This window comes from Corythoichthys intestinalis, chromosome 3 (genome assembly GCF_030265065.1).
Source record: "Corythoichthys intestinalis isolate RoL2023-P3 chromosome 3, ASM3026506v1, whole genome shotgun sequence".
Lineage (NCBI taxonomy): Eukaryota > Metazoa > Chordata > Actinopteri > Syngnathiformes > Syngnathidae > Corythoichthys > Corythoichthys intestinalis.
In genome coordinates this window covers 52,478,554-52,496,926 of record NC_080397.1, presented here as the reverse complement: position 1 = coordinate 52,496,926, position 18,373 = coordinate 52,478,554, and the positions used below count along the sequence as shown (strand labels likewise).

Genomic DNA, 18,373 nt, shown 5'->3' with positions numbered 1-18,373 from the left:
TAGGGCATGCTCGGGTTGGGGGTTCCGGTGCCGGGATTGGCGATGCGGCGGCGTAGGGTTGGTCGCCAACGGGCTTACACTCATAAGAGATTCACACGATTATTGGGTTCTAGATCACAAAACTGATTTGTGTACACTCTACCCCTTTCAGTCACTTAGCTTATAGTCTTATAGACACCCCCACCCCCATTCTCCTCTTTCACTGGCCAATTGGCCCCCACATGGTGTAAACCGGAAATACATCTCGCTGACGATAGCACCAGCATATTAGTAACTAGTTTAGATGTTCAATGTATTTCTTGTTGTTGTTTGTGTATGTGTTTCTTTTCTTTCTTCTCTTGTATTTCTTTTCTTCTGTCCCCCCATAATCCTTTCCTGTTCGCTGCTTTGTCATAATAAAAAGGTATTTTGAATGATCACAATGGGAGTATGTCAGACTCTCCATGTGAAACATTAAAACTGTTCAGAATCCGGGCACTTAGACTTCCATTCTCTGTGTCAAACAGCTGAACAGGACAGGTTTAAAAAAAAAAAAAAAAAAAAAAAAAAAAAAAAAAAAAAAGATAAAAAATATATTTAATCGAGTTAATCACAGCTTAAAAATGAATTAATCGTAATTCAAACCATCTCTAAAATATGCCGTATTTTTCTGTAAATTATTGTTGGAATGGAAAGATAAGACACAAGACGGATATATACATACAACATACTGAATATAAGTACTGTATTTGTTTATTATAACAATAAATCCACAAATGGCATTATTAACATTCTTTCTGTTAAGGTGATAAACGGATAGAAAGACTTGTAGTTCTTAAAAGATAAATATTATAGTTACAAGTTATAGTAACTTTATATCAAAACCCCTCTTCATGTTTTTGTTTTAATAAAATTTGTAAAGTTTTCAATCAAAAGTAGAGTTAATATAATAATAATAAGAATAAAAATAACAATAATGACTAGAGATGTCCCGATCGATCGGCATCCTGATCGATCGGGTCCGATCACGTCATTTTCAAAGTATCGAAACGGCAAAAAAATATCGGAGATGCCTTTTTTTAATATAAATATATTTTTTAATTAAATCGTTTTCTAATTGTATTTAACGTTACAGACATAATGTGTTACACTCTTCCAGAGTCTTTAGTTTAAGCTTAAGGTAGGGTTATCAAATTTATCGCATTAACAGCGAGAATTAATATTTTTTACATTTATCACGCTACAATATTTAATGCAATTAACGCATGCGCTGCACGACCCACTCACGTATTGTCGCGTTCAATCTATAATAGCGACGTTATACCCATGCAGTATATAGAGCTAAAAGGCAGCGTAATATGAGTAGAGTGAATTTTGGCAGCCTTTGGAGCCTTTTTTTTAAATGGCTAAAGCCTTTTAATCCCTCTCCCAACGATTAGAATAATCGTGGGAAGCAATGTGGGGAAGAAAAGTAGTAATTGATCTTTTTCTTAACACAATATGTTATTTCCCAACGCAGAGGAGATATATCAATTGGTACCACGACGCACAGTCATGGTTGCACTTCCCATCATGCATTTGGGCAGAAGTTAAATGGCTACAGTATCATTTACTGAAAGCTCAACAAATACACTAGATGGCAATATTTAGTCAAAATATACAGTTACATTTATCCTTTAAGAATTACAAGTCTTTCTATCCGTGGATCCTTTCACCTTATAAACACCTTATAAACAAATACAGTACTTATGTACTGTATGCTGAATGTATATATTCGTCCGAGTTTTATTCTTTTTTTTTTTTTTAATGCATTGCCAAAATGTATATGATCAGGAAAAATTATCGGGAATGATTGGAATTGAATCGGGAGCAAAAAAAAAAAAAAAAAAGCAATCGGATCGGGAAATATCGGGATCGGCAGATACTCAAACTAAAACGATCGGGATCGGATCGGGAGCAAAAAAAACATGATCGGAGCAACCCTAATAATAACAATAGAGTGACCGAAGTCTAAGTAAGTTTTATGTGTATTTTGCATAGCTATTTTGATTTGGAATGTCAGTTCACTTTGCATTGTTGTTTAACTGTGTGAGAATAGGGCCTCATTACTACATACTGAAGTGCTTTTCTTTTTGTGAACATTATTTTTTTGGGAGAGATAGGAATATTATTTTTGTTGTGCTTTCACTAAATGATACTTATGTTTGTTGTGAAGGAGTTGCCGAAGCTTATGCCAATAAATGGCGCGGTCCAGAGAACGCCTATGTCCACTCGCCTTTATAACATATATATCTCTGTACAGATCTTACCCAAAATACAACAAGAGACACATAACTGCCACTAAAAGAAAGAATACTTACAGAAATATGTGTGAAACACAAATAGCACAATGCAACAGCATAAACGTCTCACAACTACTAATTCTCCCACTAATAGAAGGAATAACATTAGTATTGAACGGCGCTGCCCCCAAGCGGCCGGTGACATTTTCTTCACTCTTAGTGTCCATTAACGGCGTCATTGTAATCTGTTTGAGGCAATGCGTGAGTGGGTCATTCAGTGCATGCGCGTTAACGCGATTATTTTGACAGCCCTAATATTTACACATAAACATATTACCCAGAAAGACTGTATTTGATTTATCAAACATGTCTTTAACCAATTTAAAATCAGCAATTTACAGAGTTCCATCACTGTCATCCATAAGAAGACAAACTTTGTAAGAGTGTCATAGTCCCGCTGGTGTGTTCATAGCCAGTCGGAACCCACAAAAGAACTGGATCCAGCCTTCCTTTTCATCTGGGTCTATTTGCTGTTTTTGCCTTGATTGTTGATCTGTTGACCACATGGGTCACATAGCGTATTTAAACCACCCTTATATGATATTACTACGTTTATGTATTGTCTTAAGCCATCTTTAGTTTGTTCTGCCTGTATGCATCTAAACAAAACAAGCTAAAAGTGAACGGTAGTACTTTGGGTGTCAAATTCGCCTCTTGAGGCAAGTTTCGCCGGTATAGCACATTTTGGCAGAACAACGTTTTTGTCCTACTCTCGTCTCATCTCATACCGTCTTTCCTGTTAATTTTGCTTTTGCTGCTTGTTTTGTGAAATATCGACAGTGCTGACAGTGCTCATTAATGTTCCTCTCGGGTATAAATTAAAAAGGCTGAACAGATGACAAGTTTATGTCGGTAGAGTTACCGAGTCATAGTATGGAAGCCAGGCAGCATAGCCAAGTGACATCACCGCCGTGCGATATCAACAACAATGGTGACGTACTAGTAAAACTAATTTTAAAAATTGTATAAAAATGAAAACATCAAGAGGGGTTTTAATATCGAATTATTTTAACTCATATTAAGTTTATCTTTAAGAACTACATGTCTTTATATCTGTGGTTCGCTTTAAAATGGAGGGGCTGTTTACATGGTGACTCTCCGAGAATACGAAAAATTTCAAATTTGCATTTATAAGGTTCCGCCTACATTCGTACAATGTCACAGTTCCGCATGAAAGCGATGTAGTATTCATGCCAGGCCCTAAGGGGCAGTGCAGATTTACAAGGCGACAACGAATGATGCACTTTGACCCCACCAAGTTCCTCAGCCCGGAAAAGAAATGCCCGCCCATTTTTCTTTTGCTCCAAAAGGCACAAAAAATGGAAGCATTCAACATATTTACATTTAAAAATATTATTAAAACAGTAAATTAAAGCGGACGTTCCGCCATTTGCTCTTTTTAATGTTTAATACACCACTGCGCATGCCCATGTGACATATGCGAGTGCTTACGTCATCGAAGTGAAGGCGGTTTCCATTCATTTGAATGCGCTGCGACCCCCGTAATCGAATTCTTCCACTTTGGAGGCAGGATTCAGAATTTTTCGTCTTCGCCGACACCATATGCGCGCGAGGCCATTCCGCTACTCAGTCATTGCATGTTCTCGCAGAGTCATCATGTAAACTGCCCCGGAGTCAGTACAGAGGGGTTAAAACAAAGGTGCACGCACGAAGTTTGGCCTTTTGGCCGAGTTGTTGAATTGCACTGCCTGGGTCATTGGAATGAACCCTTTAACACCTAAGACTATTTTGGCCGAATTTGCATGCTTTTGATGTTGCCTTTATATTTCAAAGAAAAAACTGTTCACAATGGCCAAGTTGGGTCCCTTTTTTCAGGACACCTTGAACTTCATGTCCAAACTGTAGTTTTCTTCACTGACCAATTTTAATCCACATTTTGGACCCAAAAAGACAAAAAAATCCCAAAATCTTTTCTCAAAATTTGTAATGTTGATGTCCTACTGACAACCAAACATGCTCGACCAACCGTTTTGAAGCATGATAATATTTATTTAACTTGTTAGGATAAACATTTAATAGAAAAAATAAGATTGAATAATTTTATGTTTGACAATTCAACACAAACAGCAGGTATGGTCATAGGCGTTTTTGGCCTTTACACATACTATGGTCAAAACAGGTTATATACAGTGCAAAATAGTGAGAAAAAAAAAAAAAATATATATATCATCCAACACAAAAAGGGTTTGGAGGATATCTCTTTGTGAAGTTAGGTATTGTACCCATCACCTTATCAAAGGTACATATGTACATGCAATTAAGCTTCTCGAACACACATCTATATAAAAATTGAAAAGATTCATAGTGAAGAAAAAAATATATATAACATTGAAAAAAAGTATTTTCAAAAATATTGACAAGTAGTTCAGTTCAATTCATTTTTTTCAGGCATGCGACCCAATAAAGTTTTTTTTTGCGCACTCAATAAAGTTTGTTTTTTTAACAGGTCACTGAGCTGCGTCACATACAACGTCACATGGCCTACTCTTCTCCGGTTTGCGCGCTACTGTCACTTCTACTCGTTGAGACGCCAACTAATCTGAGGAAAACAATGACAAATACAGCTCATCCTATTCCTTGAGTTAATGAAATAATGCATTAGCTTGCGCTAAAGTTAGTTTTCGATTCATTCTGCACGTTTCAAGGTCGCTCGCTCAATCCAACCGGCCGTTGCTTGCTTTGCGTGTCTCCTTTTCCTTAGTTGGCGCCTTGCTCGTCAATTTATTAAAAATGCTCACATTAGGTTCGTCCTTCTTGACATCACAACGGCTCTTGGGATATATAGTCTTTTGATCTGCTTTCGGTTTTGAAAAAAGGACAAGAAATGATGGAAATATAGAGATAGACACATGGTCCATGCAGCGTTTTAAAGCATATTTATGAGTGCAATAAAACTATAAAACTCAAATGACATTATCTCCCGTTTTACTTGGTCGATTGACTTCAAATAAAAACTGGTGTGGACATCAACTTCCGTACTTTCAAATGAGAGCAACCAGGGACACGTGGGTGACGTAATTACAGCGCTACGAGGCTTCAAAGATGATAAGCGTAAACGTGTCGTATCCGACACGTTCGTTGTTAATGTGTTAAGCTAGTGTGGTTCCGGCAGTTTGGCTGGGGTGATTCCGGCGATTTGGCTAAAAGGTCAAATTCCAACAGCATATTCTCAGGCAAATATTCTAAAACAAAATAGACAACAACAACGAAAGTGTCTGAGTCTTTATTTGGACTCTTATGAAAAATTCCACATTATAGGAACGATGAATGCAGAAAAAGCAGGAACTACTGCATTTTTTTCCATTCATGCCTCATATTGTTGTTGTCCACTGATGTTGTGCACTGTGTTTGCAGGATGGAGTTTCAGCATGGGTTCAGCATACCAGTTTCATAGTTGGAGAGTGTTTGTGGTCGTTTGTGCCCTGCCTTGTGTGTGTGCTGTGGTTGCACTTACCTTCATGCCTGAAAGCCCCAGATTTTACCTTGAGGTACAAAAAGCTTTTTCCCTTCCAAATTGGGTACAAAAGTTCAACCTTGAAATTAGTTGCAGCAAATCTATGCCTGGTCTGCATTAAGATGTATATTTCAAAATATGGATTCAATGCAATGTTTTTATTACTGCAAACTGTTGCTTAGTAAGCTTTTGCTGATGCCACAAATGTTTTTTTTCTGTGACACTCCTTCTGCTGACAGGTAGGGAAGCACGACGAAGCCTGGATGATCCTCAAACAAATCCACGACACCAACATGAGAGCGCGTGGGCAGCCAGAAAAAGTCTTCAGCGTGAGTTATATTTCTCCCTGGTTTGGTTTCATGATGTTGAAAGGAAGAAAAGAGGCTTATTTTCTGCCACAGCTGGGACAGGTTTTTAACATACTCTTGCTCTCTTCGAGGGCTCACATCTTCGTGATGACATTTCTCAAAGCTCTTCTGTGTCATTCAGGCTTATTTGGAACCTGAACTGCATGTTAAGTAGTCAATGCATTGATACTATCAGCCTCTGTGGTGTCAGTTTCATGTTACACAGGAAAAAAATTGAATCACTCAAGGTTTAATATTTGTCACCAATAACATAACAGTGAACAGAGGCAGTATAATTTAATAAAAAGGAAAATAGTTTCCGAATTGAATGTAGAGTAATTACATATACACAAAGATGCCACTGACATCAATAGACATCCATTATATTTAAGTTCTGGAAGTGAAATTTTATACTTAAATTTGGCCATTTAAAGCAATACTTGGTAACTTTTCAACCTTTATATGTTGACTGAAAACTAGTTGAATGACACCTCTTTTATATCTTTAAGGGTTCTGGATCGCTTTCACTGGCACTAATTAACTTTGGAGGGTGGCAGGAACCCTGCCACACAAAAAAACTACAAATGTGCTGACTGCTTTACGGCACTTCTCCCTTACCCCATAACCTTTTAGCCAGATTGCCGGTATAACGCCAGACGAACCGCCGGAACCACGCTCGCACAATTCAACAACCTGGGCTGGCGGAAAATCAGACAACCCGGCCAAAAGGCCAAACTCCACACGTTCACCTTAGTCTTATCCCCTTGTACTGACTCTATTTTAAAAACTGGAAAAAGGCTTCGAAACACAAGTATACAATTTATTCAGGTCGACAGCGATCAAATGGCAAGGCAAAATAGCCAAGAGACCCAGGCGAGGAGGCAAACTGGATCCAGGGTCACCATATCACAAGTCAACAAAATTTTTCCGAGACAAATGACAACGATAAGTTCAACATTCAGTTTTTTAAAGCCACTGGTGAGGCGGGCTGTGGTCTGGAAGAAGGGTGTGTCTGGGCATTGTTTAGGATTATTCTCTGTGTGGATTGGGCAGGAGAGTTTTGGGTGTTACTGTTGTCAGGGTAACGAGAGTTGAGTATTTTGCCACTTCAGTGCCACGTGAGTGCTGAGTGCAGTCGGCCGTGTGGACAAGGAGCATTTCAGCCACAAAATGCAAGCCACCTCCGAATTAAAATGATCCCAGTATTTGACATAATACAAAAAAAAATAGGGCTGTCAAATGATTATAATTTTTAATCGAGTTAATTACAGCTTAAAAATTAATTAATCGTAATCAATCGCAATTCAAACCATCTATAAAATATGCCATATTTTTCTGTAAATTATTGTTGGAATGGAAAGCTAAGACACAAGACGGATATATACATTCAACATACAGTACATAAGTACTGTATTTGTTTATTATAACAATAAATCAACAAGATGGCATTAACATTATTAACATTCTCTAAAAGCGATCCGTTGTTAGAAAGACTTGTTGTTCTTAAAAGATAAATGTTAGTACAAGTTATAGAAATTTTATATCAAAACCCCTCTTAATGTTTTCGTTTTATTAAAATTTGTAAAATTTTCAATCAAAAAATAAACTATAGTAGCTCGCCATTGTTGATGTCAATAATTACACCATGCTCAGTCATGGTAGTAACCCATAAAATCAGTTGGACCCAAACGCCAGCAGAGGGCGCCAAACACCAAGTAACAAGCGGACATTACACTGTACTGTCATTTTAGTCTGTTTGAGCGGGGCATGTGCGTTAATTGCGTCAAATATTTTAACGTGATTAATTTAAAAAATTAATTACCGCCCATTAACGTGATAATTTGGCAGCCCTAGAAAAAAAAAAAAAAAACGATGTTTACTCACTTCCTCGTAAGTCCAATGGTCCCACAGTAGTAGGGCTTGTTTTGGCCAATATTGCCGGTGAATGGGAAACTTTTGAAACCCCAAAAAGGCTCACAAGCCTCTCCCTGGTGCAGCAACATTTTTCTGCAGCCGTTTGGCTGGCATGATGCGAAAAATAAACGAATTAATCCGCAAAATCAGCTGAACCCGCAGTCCATCTGCATGCTATAAAGTCAGAAACTGGAGCCGGAAGTAACTCATTTTCATGGCGCGGGATTCAAAAATTGAATGTATAAAACGATCGCTTCCACACACATTCAAGCGGTCCATTTCATTCATGAGCATAAAACATAGCGTGAAATATGAAACAAACATGCTTTTGCTGTCATACGCACTTTCAGGCAAAACACTACTGCTTTTCTCCATCGGCGTCGCTAAAACTGACCAAAACTGAAAAGCTACCAAGTGTTTCTCTAAGTCATCTTTAGTCATGTTATCCTCACACAATAATAACTCCAACTCACAGGTTAACAGAATAAAGATTCCAAAGCAGCTGGATGAATTTGTGGAATTGGAGTCCGAATCCGGAAATCCAGTTTCCAAGGCTATTTTCCGGATGAAGGCTGAAGTCCATGGGGTATGTTCTCTCAGCAGTTTAGTTTTTATAATTTGTCCTGCACCGGAATTGTTTTTAGACTCATTACACAATTCTGACAATGTATTGTCTTTCTTCAGATCTATCAGAATCTCATGAAGTGTTTCAACTACCCGATGAGAGAAAATATGATGCGACTAGCCATAGTGTGGCTCACTCTGTCTTTTGGGTGAGTGTTCTAATGGAAGAGTCAACGGAGGTTTCCTCAGTCAGATAACACAAATTGCATTTCTGTCAACTTGAGCTCTCTACGCTCTGAAAAGGTGCGGCATGTTAGTCAAATCAATCACAGTCTTAGGATCAGCACCCCTCAGTGGGAGCTGAGACAGATAGTGGTTGCAGCTTATGCGGGGTTTGAGAAGGGGAAAAAAAACAACAACGAAAAATTGGCTTCTTTAGACTCAAAACGTTTTTGTGATTGCAGGTATTACGGTCTGTCTGTCTGGTTCCCTGATGTCATCAAACACCTGCAGGCGGACGAATATGCCTCCAAAGTGCAAATTCACAACAACGAGCGCACTGAAAACTTTACCTTCAACTTTACCCTGGAGAATCAGATACACAAAAATGGACTTTTCATCAGGGATCGGTATGCTATTGAGATCAGTGGGTATTGTTATCATAGGCGGAGATTGAGGGGCCAAAAAATGCCATTGCATGTAATTGCCTGCCTTATAAATGAATTTAACGGGGAAGCTCAGAATTTTTGACATAAGCCTTAATCCTAGAGTTGGAGGGGGTTTAATTAGTCAGTGGAGTTGATTTCAACAAATTCTGTGCAGTTGGTTAGTTATTTGTTGGTTTAAGGGCTCCAGAGTGGCTAAGCTAGCGCGAGTCAATGGTGCCTGCTGAGCATATGAATAAAGAACAATATTTGCACGCATGAGAACCACCAATGACCTATGCAATCAATAGTGTTGGCTATGTTTTCAGGATAATGTAAAATGTAGGTAATGTAAAAATTAGCGTTGCGTGTCAATAATTGTCGTATGAACAGCAACATTTGTAATCCAGCAGCTCTGCAGGAAACAGGCTGTCTAGGCAAACCGGGTGGAGTGATATCACATTGTATTTTTTTCACAGATTTTTTTTTTTTGTTGGAACAAAAGACTTCCCAGCAGACTGAGCACAAGTGGCTGAAGCACTGTTCTCTATTGTGGTCGCGTTACCAATCTAAAAATAATAGTCCCGCAGAATTAAATTAGTTACAGCAATTTGGTGTGACATTATTTTGGCCGCACAGGTATTTCGAACAATGATCTGTATTTTGAATTTATTTGACTGTGATAGATCTGTTAATATCATTTTTTTTTTATTGGCATGCTAAGCAGGCACCATTGTCTCACGCTACTCTTAGTCAGTCCGGAGCCCTGAAACTAACAAATGTTGTCTATAAAAGATGTAAAGCAATAAAACAAACAACAAAAATGAATTAAATGAACAAGAATCCTACATAGTATTCCATAATGGTTCAAAATTATTTTTTGAACAAATCATGTGACTAGCACCATAGAGACGGTCCTTTGCTTTGCCAAAACTACACCTGAGGAAGCAAGATGGACATTTAGAATTTCTTTAATTCAGGGGTGTCCCAACAGGTACTCAAGGGCCCGCTGTGGGTCTTGGTTTTTTTTCCTACCAATTGAGCACAGACAGTTTAACCAATGAAGTTAAACTGCTGCTAAAACAAGCAGCATCTGACTGCAAGCAACTGATTACACTATTAAAACCTCAGATTGGTGAACGAGTGTTGTCTTATTTTGTTGGAATGAAATCCAGCACCCACTGCAGCCCTATGTGGAATAGTTTGGACACCCGTTTTAAACCTAAGCTTTCAAAAGCTTCAACAACTTAGCTTGGACCGAGGATTGAACGCGAACAGTGTCAAGATGTATAGACCCTACTCACCTACGTCACAAAATGACGTGTCGCTGTATCCGGCCGCCATATTGTCTGTATTTTTTAGATCTATTCTCATTGTTTTCAATTAGTCGTGCAAGTTATAGAGCAATTCATGGAAGCCCCGGTGTTATCTGACGCCGTAAACTCATTGGATGCGTTGCATAAAAGGCGTTATGTGGAAAAGCTTCAGTTTATCCATTCGCCAGATCCATATTTGATGCCTAAATCGATGTTTTTCGACCCGCTGTCTTCGCCGTCTTTGCCTGACCCTGATATTTACAACTATCTTATCCACACAAAATCAGCCTATTCTCACGAAAGTTTGAAAAACTTTAAGAGCTTGGAGGCTTATAAATGCTACGTTGCTGGTTGGGTGAAACAGGTCCTCGTACACGAAAATTCGGCAGGAATCTTGTGCTCGGAAGGTGAGTTACGAAATTTTCAATTCAAAATCTTTTGTTCTTGCTAACATCCACTGTCAAGTCTAATGTATTTCATGTCATTTGTCAATGGAGCTAGGGCTTTTAATGTTTATATGGTTTAGCGATAGCACTCTCACTACATACAGTGCTGCTCGAAAGTTTGTGAACCCCACAGCGATGGTCAGATTTTTTGTAAAAAAAACTAAAATAACCTTATTAAATGTTAAGTTATACCCAAATCCACAATACTGACATTCCAAATAATGGACTGAAACAAAAGAAATAGTTATATTGTCATTCTTTATTTAACAAAAGTGGTTGATTTAAGAAAAACTCAGATATCATGTGTGCAAAAGTATGTGAACCCCTTCAGTTAATAGGATATTGCGCCTCCTTTTGCAGAGATTACCTCAACCAAACGGTTTCTGTAGTGACTAGTCAGCCTCTCACATCTACTTTGGGGGATTTTTGCCCATTCTTCCTTGCAGAACGCAGTCAGTTGAGAGAGGTTTGATGGGCGTCTGGCATGAACTGCTCGCTTCAGGTCCCGCCACAGCATTTCAATGGGATTTAGGTCAGGACTTTGACTGGGCCAGTCCAGAACACGAATCTTCTTCTTTTTCAGCCATTCCTTGGTTGTATTGCTGGAATGCTTTGGATCATTATCATGTTGCATGATCCACCTTCTGCCAAGCTTTAACTTCAAAACAGATGGCGTCAGGTTATGTTCTAGGATTTGACAATATTCCTCAGAATTCATGATTCCCTGGACTATGTGGAGTTGTCCAGGTCCTGAGGATGAAAAGCAAGCCCATATCTTGACATTCCCACCTACATGCTTCATTGTTGGGAGAAGGTTCTTTTGGTGGTATGCAGTGTTGACTTTTCGCCAGACATGGCGGTTTTGGTTGTGACCAAACAGTTCAATTTTGCACCTACATCAGTTGATGAAAACTCTTTTTAATTTAGTCTCGACAACACAACTGTTAAAAAAACAAAAAAAAACTACTGAATTGATTGATTAGGAAATCAGTTTGAAATAATAGAAAATTCCAAAATGTTGAGGGGGTTCACAAACTTTTGAGCAGCACTGTACATATATAATATGTAATAAATATGAAGTGCGATAGCACTACTCCAGATTGTCCCTAGTTGAATTTATTTTTTGGCTTTTGACCTCAATAGTGAAATTGTAAATTAATTGTATGACAACTGTCTTATTATCCCCTTATAATTATATATTTTCAGGTAGTTCATTCACAACGTCTGAGTGTATGTTGTCGGCGATTAGCCTCGCAATGATCTTAATTGGGGTTGTCAGCCCAAAACCCTCTAAATATATATTAAATGCATCTTACCAGATATAAAATGACTACTACATAATCTGTGGTAGTCGTTTGGAGCCCAGTTTTCTCGTCGAATTGCAGCAGTCAATCTCGCTCTCCTCTCCGGGTCTCTCGGAATACGGTAAAACTTCAAGTCTCTCCGTCTATCTTCTCTGTTTTTGCAACCGACCGCCACACACGCCTTCACCATTTTGATTATTAATGTTAACGAGCAGAAAAACACGCCATAATAGGAGGAATTTACGAAGCGCTAATGCATTAACATGACGAGTATACGGACAACATGGCGCGGGGGCGTGGCTGTGACGTCACGTGAGTAGGGTCTGTATGGCGGAAAACACTAGGGTGACTTGAAGTTCCACTCTGAAACCCCCAATTTGCATGCACATGCATATCGGACAATTTTCAAAGTTGGCCAAATTGGGGGTCTTAGAGTGTAACTTCAAGTCACCTGAGTGTTTTCCGCCATATATATGTATATAATGTAGATATTTTGTAAGTTAATTTTATTGCTGACACTGCGTTTCTGGGTCAGCAACATGTTTGGTCCTCTCTCCAACAAAAGTCAAACTCCGCCTATGAATGTTATGTACAATATCTACAGCAGCGTTTGGCCCCTAGATTTCTTTTATGTCTTGTCTCGTCAAATAAAAACATTGAGAAATAATCTTATACAAGCACTTTACTATAGAAAAGAAGTGTAAGGTTGCACACACTGAAGTACAATATTACTATGCCCACTCAGATTCATCAACATGAAACTCAAATCCGTCACCTTCGTTGACTCAACCTTTCGTAACTGCTACTTTGATGACGTGACGTCGGTGGGATCCTATTTCCATAACTGTACTTTTGTTGACGCATTCTTCTTCAATACAGGTGAGATGCCATTATCAATTATGAGTGTGTCACTTTTAAATTACATTATGAGACTAACTGTGACGTGTTTTGTTCACGCAGACATTGATGACTCTAAGCTAATAGATGGCACTGAGGTGATCAATAGCACGTTCACCCACAACAAGACAGGATGCCAGATGACGTTTGATGATGATTACAGTGCCTACTGGGTTTACTTCATCAACTTCTTGGGAACCTTGGCCGTTCTACCCGGGAACATCGTGTCTGCTCTTCTAATGGATAAAACAGGCCGTTTGTCCATGTTAGGTAAGACAGCTTGTTGGGAAGGGTTCATTCTTCTACTACAGACATCCATCATGCAGAGTGTGGAATAGTGTTGATGGCAAGCCAGAATTGCGACATCTACAGTTGTGGTCAAAAGTTTACATACACTTGTGAAGAACATAATGTCATGGCTCTCTTGAGTTTCCAGTTATTTCTACAACTCTGATTTTTCTCCGATAGAGTGATTGGAACAGATACTTCTTTGTCACAAAAAACATTCATGAAGTTTGGTTCTTTTATGACTTTATTATGGGTTAACAGAAAAAGTGATCAAATCTGCTGGGTCAAAAATATACATACATGGATCTGAAAAAGCGAATCATTGACTTGAACAAGTCAGGAAGTCACTTGGAGCCATTTCAAAACAGCTGCAGGTCCCAAGAGCAACAGTGCAAACAATTGTTTGTAAGTATAAAGTGCATGGCACTGTTTTGTCACTGCCACGATCAGGAAGAAAACGCAAGCTATCACCTGCTGCTGAGAGAAAATTGGTCAGGAGGGTGAAGATTCAACCGAGAATCACCAAAAAAGCAGATCTGCCAAGAATTAGAAGCAGCTGGAACACAGGTGTCAGTGTCCACAGCAGGGGTCGCGTTAACCGGATATTTTCCGTCGTTGACCGGTTTTTTAAAACGGTGACGGAAAAAACTGAAGTCCGTCCGTCATTTTGACAGGTTGCAATTCACACCCCAGACCACAGGGTGGCGAGTTAGCATATTAATTAGCTATTGTCTCTCTTAATGCATGACGTCGTTGACTCTTCTGTCAGAATATTGGAGAGGAGTCTGGCTGCAGCCCGCCTCTCTCAGTACCCTGCGCCGCTCTTCTCGGAGAGGGATATTGTAGCGTCACCGGGGTCTGGCGGCGGCACTGTGATTGACACATCAACGCGAGGTTCTTATTGGTGCACCCGGTGTGCCAGCGCGTCATCCAATTGGTGGACAAGATTGCCGCCTGTGTATAGACCCCAATCACATGACGTCACAACTCCGCCCCCCTGACTGGAGCCGCCATATTGTGTGTCAGCTCGTCATGTTTTCACATAACCGCTACGTACATGCCTCCTATTACGGCGTGTTTTTCTGCTCGTTAATATTAATAATCAAAATGGTGAAGGCATGTGTGGCGGTTGGTTGCTGTAACAGAGAAGATAGACTGAGAGACTTGAAGTTCTACCGTATTCTGAGAGACCCGAAGATGAGAGCGAGATGGACTGCTGTAATTCGACAAGAAATCTGGGCACCAAACGATCACCACAGACTATGTAGTAGTCATTTTATATCTGGTAAGATGCATTTAATATATATTTAGAAGATTTTGGGCTGACAACCACAATTAAGATCATTGTGTGACGTTGGTGATTGGGGTCTATATAGTTGCCTCTTTTTCTTTGGGAGTGGAGTTGTTTTGTTGGTGTTGTTGGCGGTAAGCAGAGTAAAAAGAGGGAGAAAAATACAACTTCCGTGTCTAATTTTTCGCCGCCAAGCAAGCGTTACAATATTAATTAAAAATGAATGAAAACTAAATACTATTGAATATGTCATCATTATCATTTAAAAAGTTTAAGTGATGGGTAAAAATAGACTATGACCGGATTTTTATGACCCTGTCAGTCAAAATGACAGACAACGAAAATGTCTAGCGCAACCTCTGGTCCACAGTCAAGCGTGTTTTGCATCTCCATGGACTGAGAGGCTGCCGTGCAAGAAGGAAGCCCTTGCTCCAAAAGCGACACCTTAAGGCTCGACTGAAGTTTGCTGCTGATCACATGGACAAAGATAAGACCTTCTGGAGGAAAGTTCTGTGGTCAGACGAAACAAAAATCGAGCTGTTTGGCCACAATGCCCAGCAATATGTTTGGAGGAGAAAAGGTGAGGCCTTCAACCCAAAGTACACCATGCCTACCGTCAAGCACGGTGGTGGTAGTATTATGCTGTGGGGCTGTTTTGCTACTAATGGAACTGGTGCTTTACAGAGAGTGAATGGGATAATTAAGAAGGAGGATTACCTTCAAATTCTTCAAGATAACCTAACGTCATCAGCCCGAAGATTGGTTCTTTGGTGCAGTTAGGTGTTGTAACAGGACATTGACCCCAAACACATATCAAAAGTGGTAATGGAATGGCCTTCCTAAAACCCCATTGAGAACTTGTGGACAATGCTGAAGAAACAAGTCAATGTCAGAAAGCCATCAAATTTAACTGAACTGCACCAATTCTGTCAAGAGGAGTGGTCAAAGATTCAACCAGAAGCTTGCCAGAAGCTTGTGGATGGCTACCAAAAGCGCCTAATTGAAGTGAAAATGGCCAATGGACATGTTACCAAATATTAGCACTGCTGTATGTATATTTTTGACCCAGCAGATTTGATCACTTTTTTCTGTTCACCCATAATAAAGTCATAAAAGAACCAAACTTCATGAATGTTTTTGTGACAAAGAAGTATCTGTTCCAATCACTCTATCAGAGAAAAATCAGAGTTGTAGAAATAATTGGAAACTCAAGAGAGCCATGACGTTATGTTCTTCACACAAGTGTATGTAAACTTTTGACCACAACTGTATCTCCTCAATCAACTTAACTCACAGTTCTTTTTATTTGGGCTTTGTTCGCTTTATGCACCAGGTGGCTCCATGGTGTTGTCAGGCATCAGCTGCTTCTTCTTGTGGTTTGGCACCAGTGAGTCCATGATGATTTTCATGCTGTGCCTTTACAATGGCCTAAGTATCTCTGCCTGGAACTCTCTGGACGTGGTGACAACTGAATCTTTCCCAACTGCCAGGAGGTAAGGTTATATTTAGTAATACTAATTGTACAAAGGTTTGACAAAATAATGGAAACACCGAACATTTTGGCATCATAATCATTGAAGATATTTGTTCAAGAATTGCATGAGGAACATTCTGAAAAAGTCGAGCATGTCGTATGGCCGGCACAATCCCCAGACCTCATCATTATTGAGCATTTATGGTCAGTTTTAGAGATTTAATTAAGAAGTCGATTTAGAGCAGTGGTTCTTAACTTGGGTTCGATTGGACTTCAGGGGTTCAGTGAGTAAGCCTAAGGGGTTCGGCAAAGGACCCGCCTATTGTCGTACGCTGACTAAATCTAACCAAAGTGGCGTGTTAGATTAGGTTTTTGAATAGACACCACCATCAGTTGACAAGACATTTCCCACAGGCATTGCGCCATGCCTTCCCGTAGGGGGCCTGTGTTCTACCCCAGGCAGAAGTTGAGTTGGCGTTCACTGTGACAAACTCAAAGGGCTGCGTTCTAACGCCAGATTTAAGTGGAAATAGGACGAATGTTTTACTGCATACAAGAAGGCAGGAGTGTCTCAAGAGTGATTTGGTAGAGGATTCAAGGTAATTTTTATATTTTTCTCACCGTGCATGCACTTTCAAACATTGTGAATACAATTAAATGAATGGAAAAATTAGCCTACTTTAGCTTGAGATATATTTACGTAAAATGAATCATATCTGCCCGTTTTTTTGCTTATAACCAAGAGTCTAGAGTGTTTTACGTTCATATCCATAGAAATTCCACTATTTAGGCATTTATTTACAAGAATTTTCAGCTTAAAAAGCTATTTGTTTCTTGACGGCCGCCACTTTGGATTACACAATACCGTAACTTTTGCTTGAAATATTTACGTAAAATGAATGGCAACCGCCCGTTTTTTTGTTTTTGTTTTTAACCAAGAGTCTAGAGTGTTTTCTGTCCATATCTGTAGAAATTCCGCAATTTAACATTTATTTAAAAGAATTTTCAACCTAAAAAGCTCTTTGTTTTGTGAAGGCAGCCACATTGGATTACACAATACCGTAACTTTTGCTTGAAATACTTACGTATAATGAACGATAACTGCCCATTTTTTTGCTTATAACCAAGAATCCGCTGTTTTACGTTCATATCTACAGAAATTTCGCGATTTAAGCATTTATCTATAATAATTTTCAACTTAAAAAGCTCTTTGTTTTGTGACCGCCGCCATGTTGGATTTTGTATCTCTATACAAGAGCGGAATTCAACCTAAATAAATTGTGATTATATATAGAAAAATGCAAAAAAAAAATTGTGGAGTAAAATTAAGATGATTCTGCATGCTTTCCTCAAGTATTAAGTTTCTGATGTGAAAATTGAGTGATTTATTAGCTGTTGAAAATTTCCACTAAATTAAAAAAAAAAAAAAATTAAGTTGCCATTTTGGGCAAAAACGTATGATGTGTGAAATATTGCTACTGATCTTGAAAATATAGGTGAATATCTCTGCATTTGTTGATTTGTGTGCATCTAGCGTAGAATATGAGAATTTTATAGCCATTTTAAGTTTTGTTGTACTTGTATAGAAAAATAATTCATCTGGATTTTATTAGGGAACGACTTTGAATTTTTTGATGTCGCTATAGACCCTACTCACCTACGTCACAAAATGACGTGTCGCTGTATCCGGCCGCCATATTGTCCGTCATTTTTTAGCCCTATTCTCAATGGTTTCAATTAGTCATGCAATTTATAGAGCAATTCATGGAAGCCCCGGTGTTATCTGACGCTGTAAACTCATTGGATGCGTTGCATAAAAGGCGTTATGTGGAAAAGCTTCAGTTTATCCATTCGCCACATCCGTATTTGATGCCTAAATCGATTTTTTTCGACCCGCTGTATTCGCCGTCTCTGGCTGACATCTGCTTCCCTTATATTTACAACTATCTTGTCCACACAAAATCAGCCTATTCTCATGAACGTTTGAAAAACTTTAAGAGCTTGGAGGCTTATAAATACTTCGTTGCTGGTTGGGTGAAACGGATCCTCGTCCACGAAAATTCGGCAGGAATCTATCTTGTGCTCGGGAAGG

The 18,373-nt window shown here is 39.1% G+C and overlaps 1 protein-coding gene across 2 annotated transcripts in view; it reads left to right on the top strand.

Annotated features, from left to right (window-relative positions):
* sv2ca (synaptic vesicle glycoprotein 2Ca) overlaps nucleotides 1-18,373 on the top strand; it is a 126,033-nt gene that overhangs the window by 97,751 nt on the left and 9,909 nt on the right. For both annotated transcript variants that reach the window (XM_057831262.1, XM_057831261.1), the window contains exons 5-12: nucleotides 5,697-5,830; nucleotides 6,036-6,125; nucleotides 8,533-8,643; nucleotides 8,742-8,830; nucleotides 9,086-9,250; nucleotides 13,077-13,210; nucleotides 13,292-13,498; nucleotides 16,141-16,300. In XM_057831262.1, the coding sequence (XP_057687245.1) occupies nucleotides 5,697-5,830; nucleotides 6,036-6,125; nucleotides 8,533-8,643; nucleotides 8,742-8,830; nucleotides 9,086-9,250; nucleotides 13,077-13,210; nucleotides 13,292-13,498; nucleotides 16,141-16,300 (1,090 nt within the window). The remainder of the gene's footprint in view (nucleotides 1-5,696; nucleotides 5,831-6,035; nucleotides 6,126-8,532; nucleotides 8,644-8,741; nucleotides 8,831-9,085; nucleotides 9,251-13,076; nucleotides 13,211-13,291; nucleotides 13,499-16,140; nucleotides 16,301-18,373) is intronic.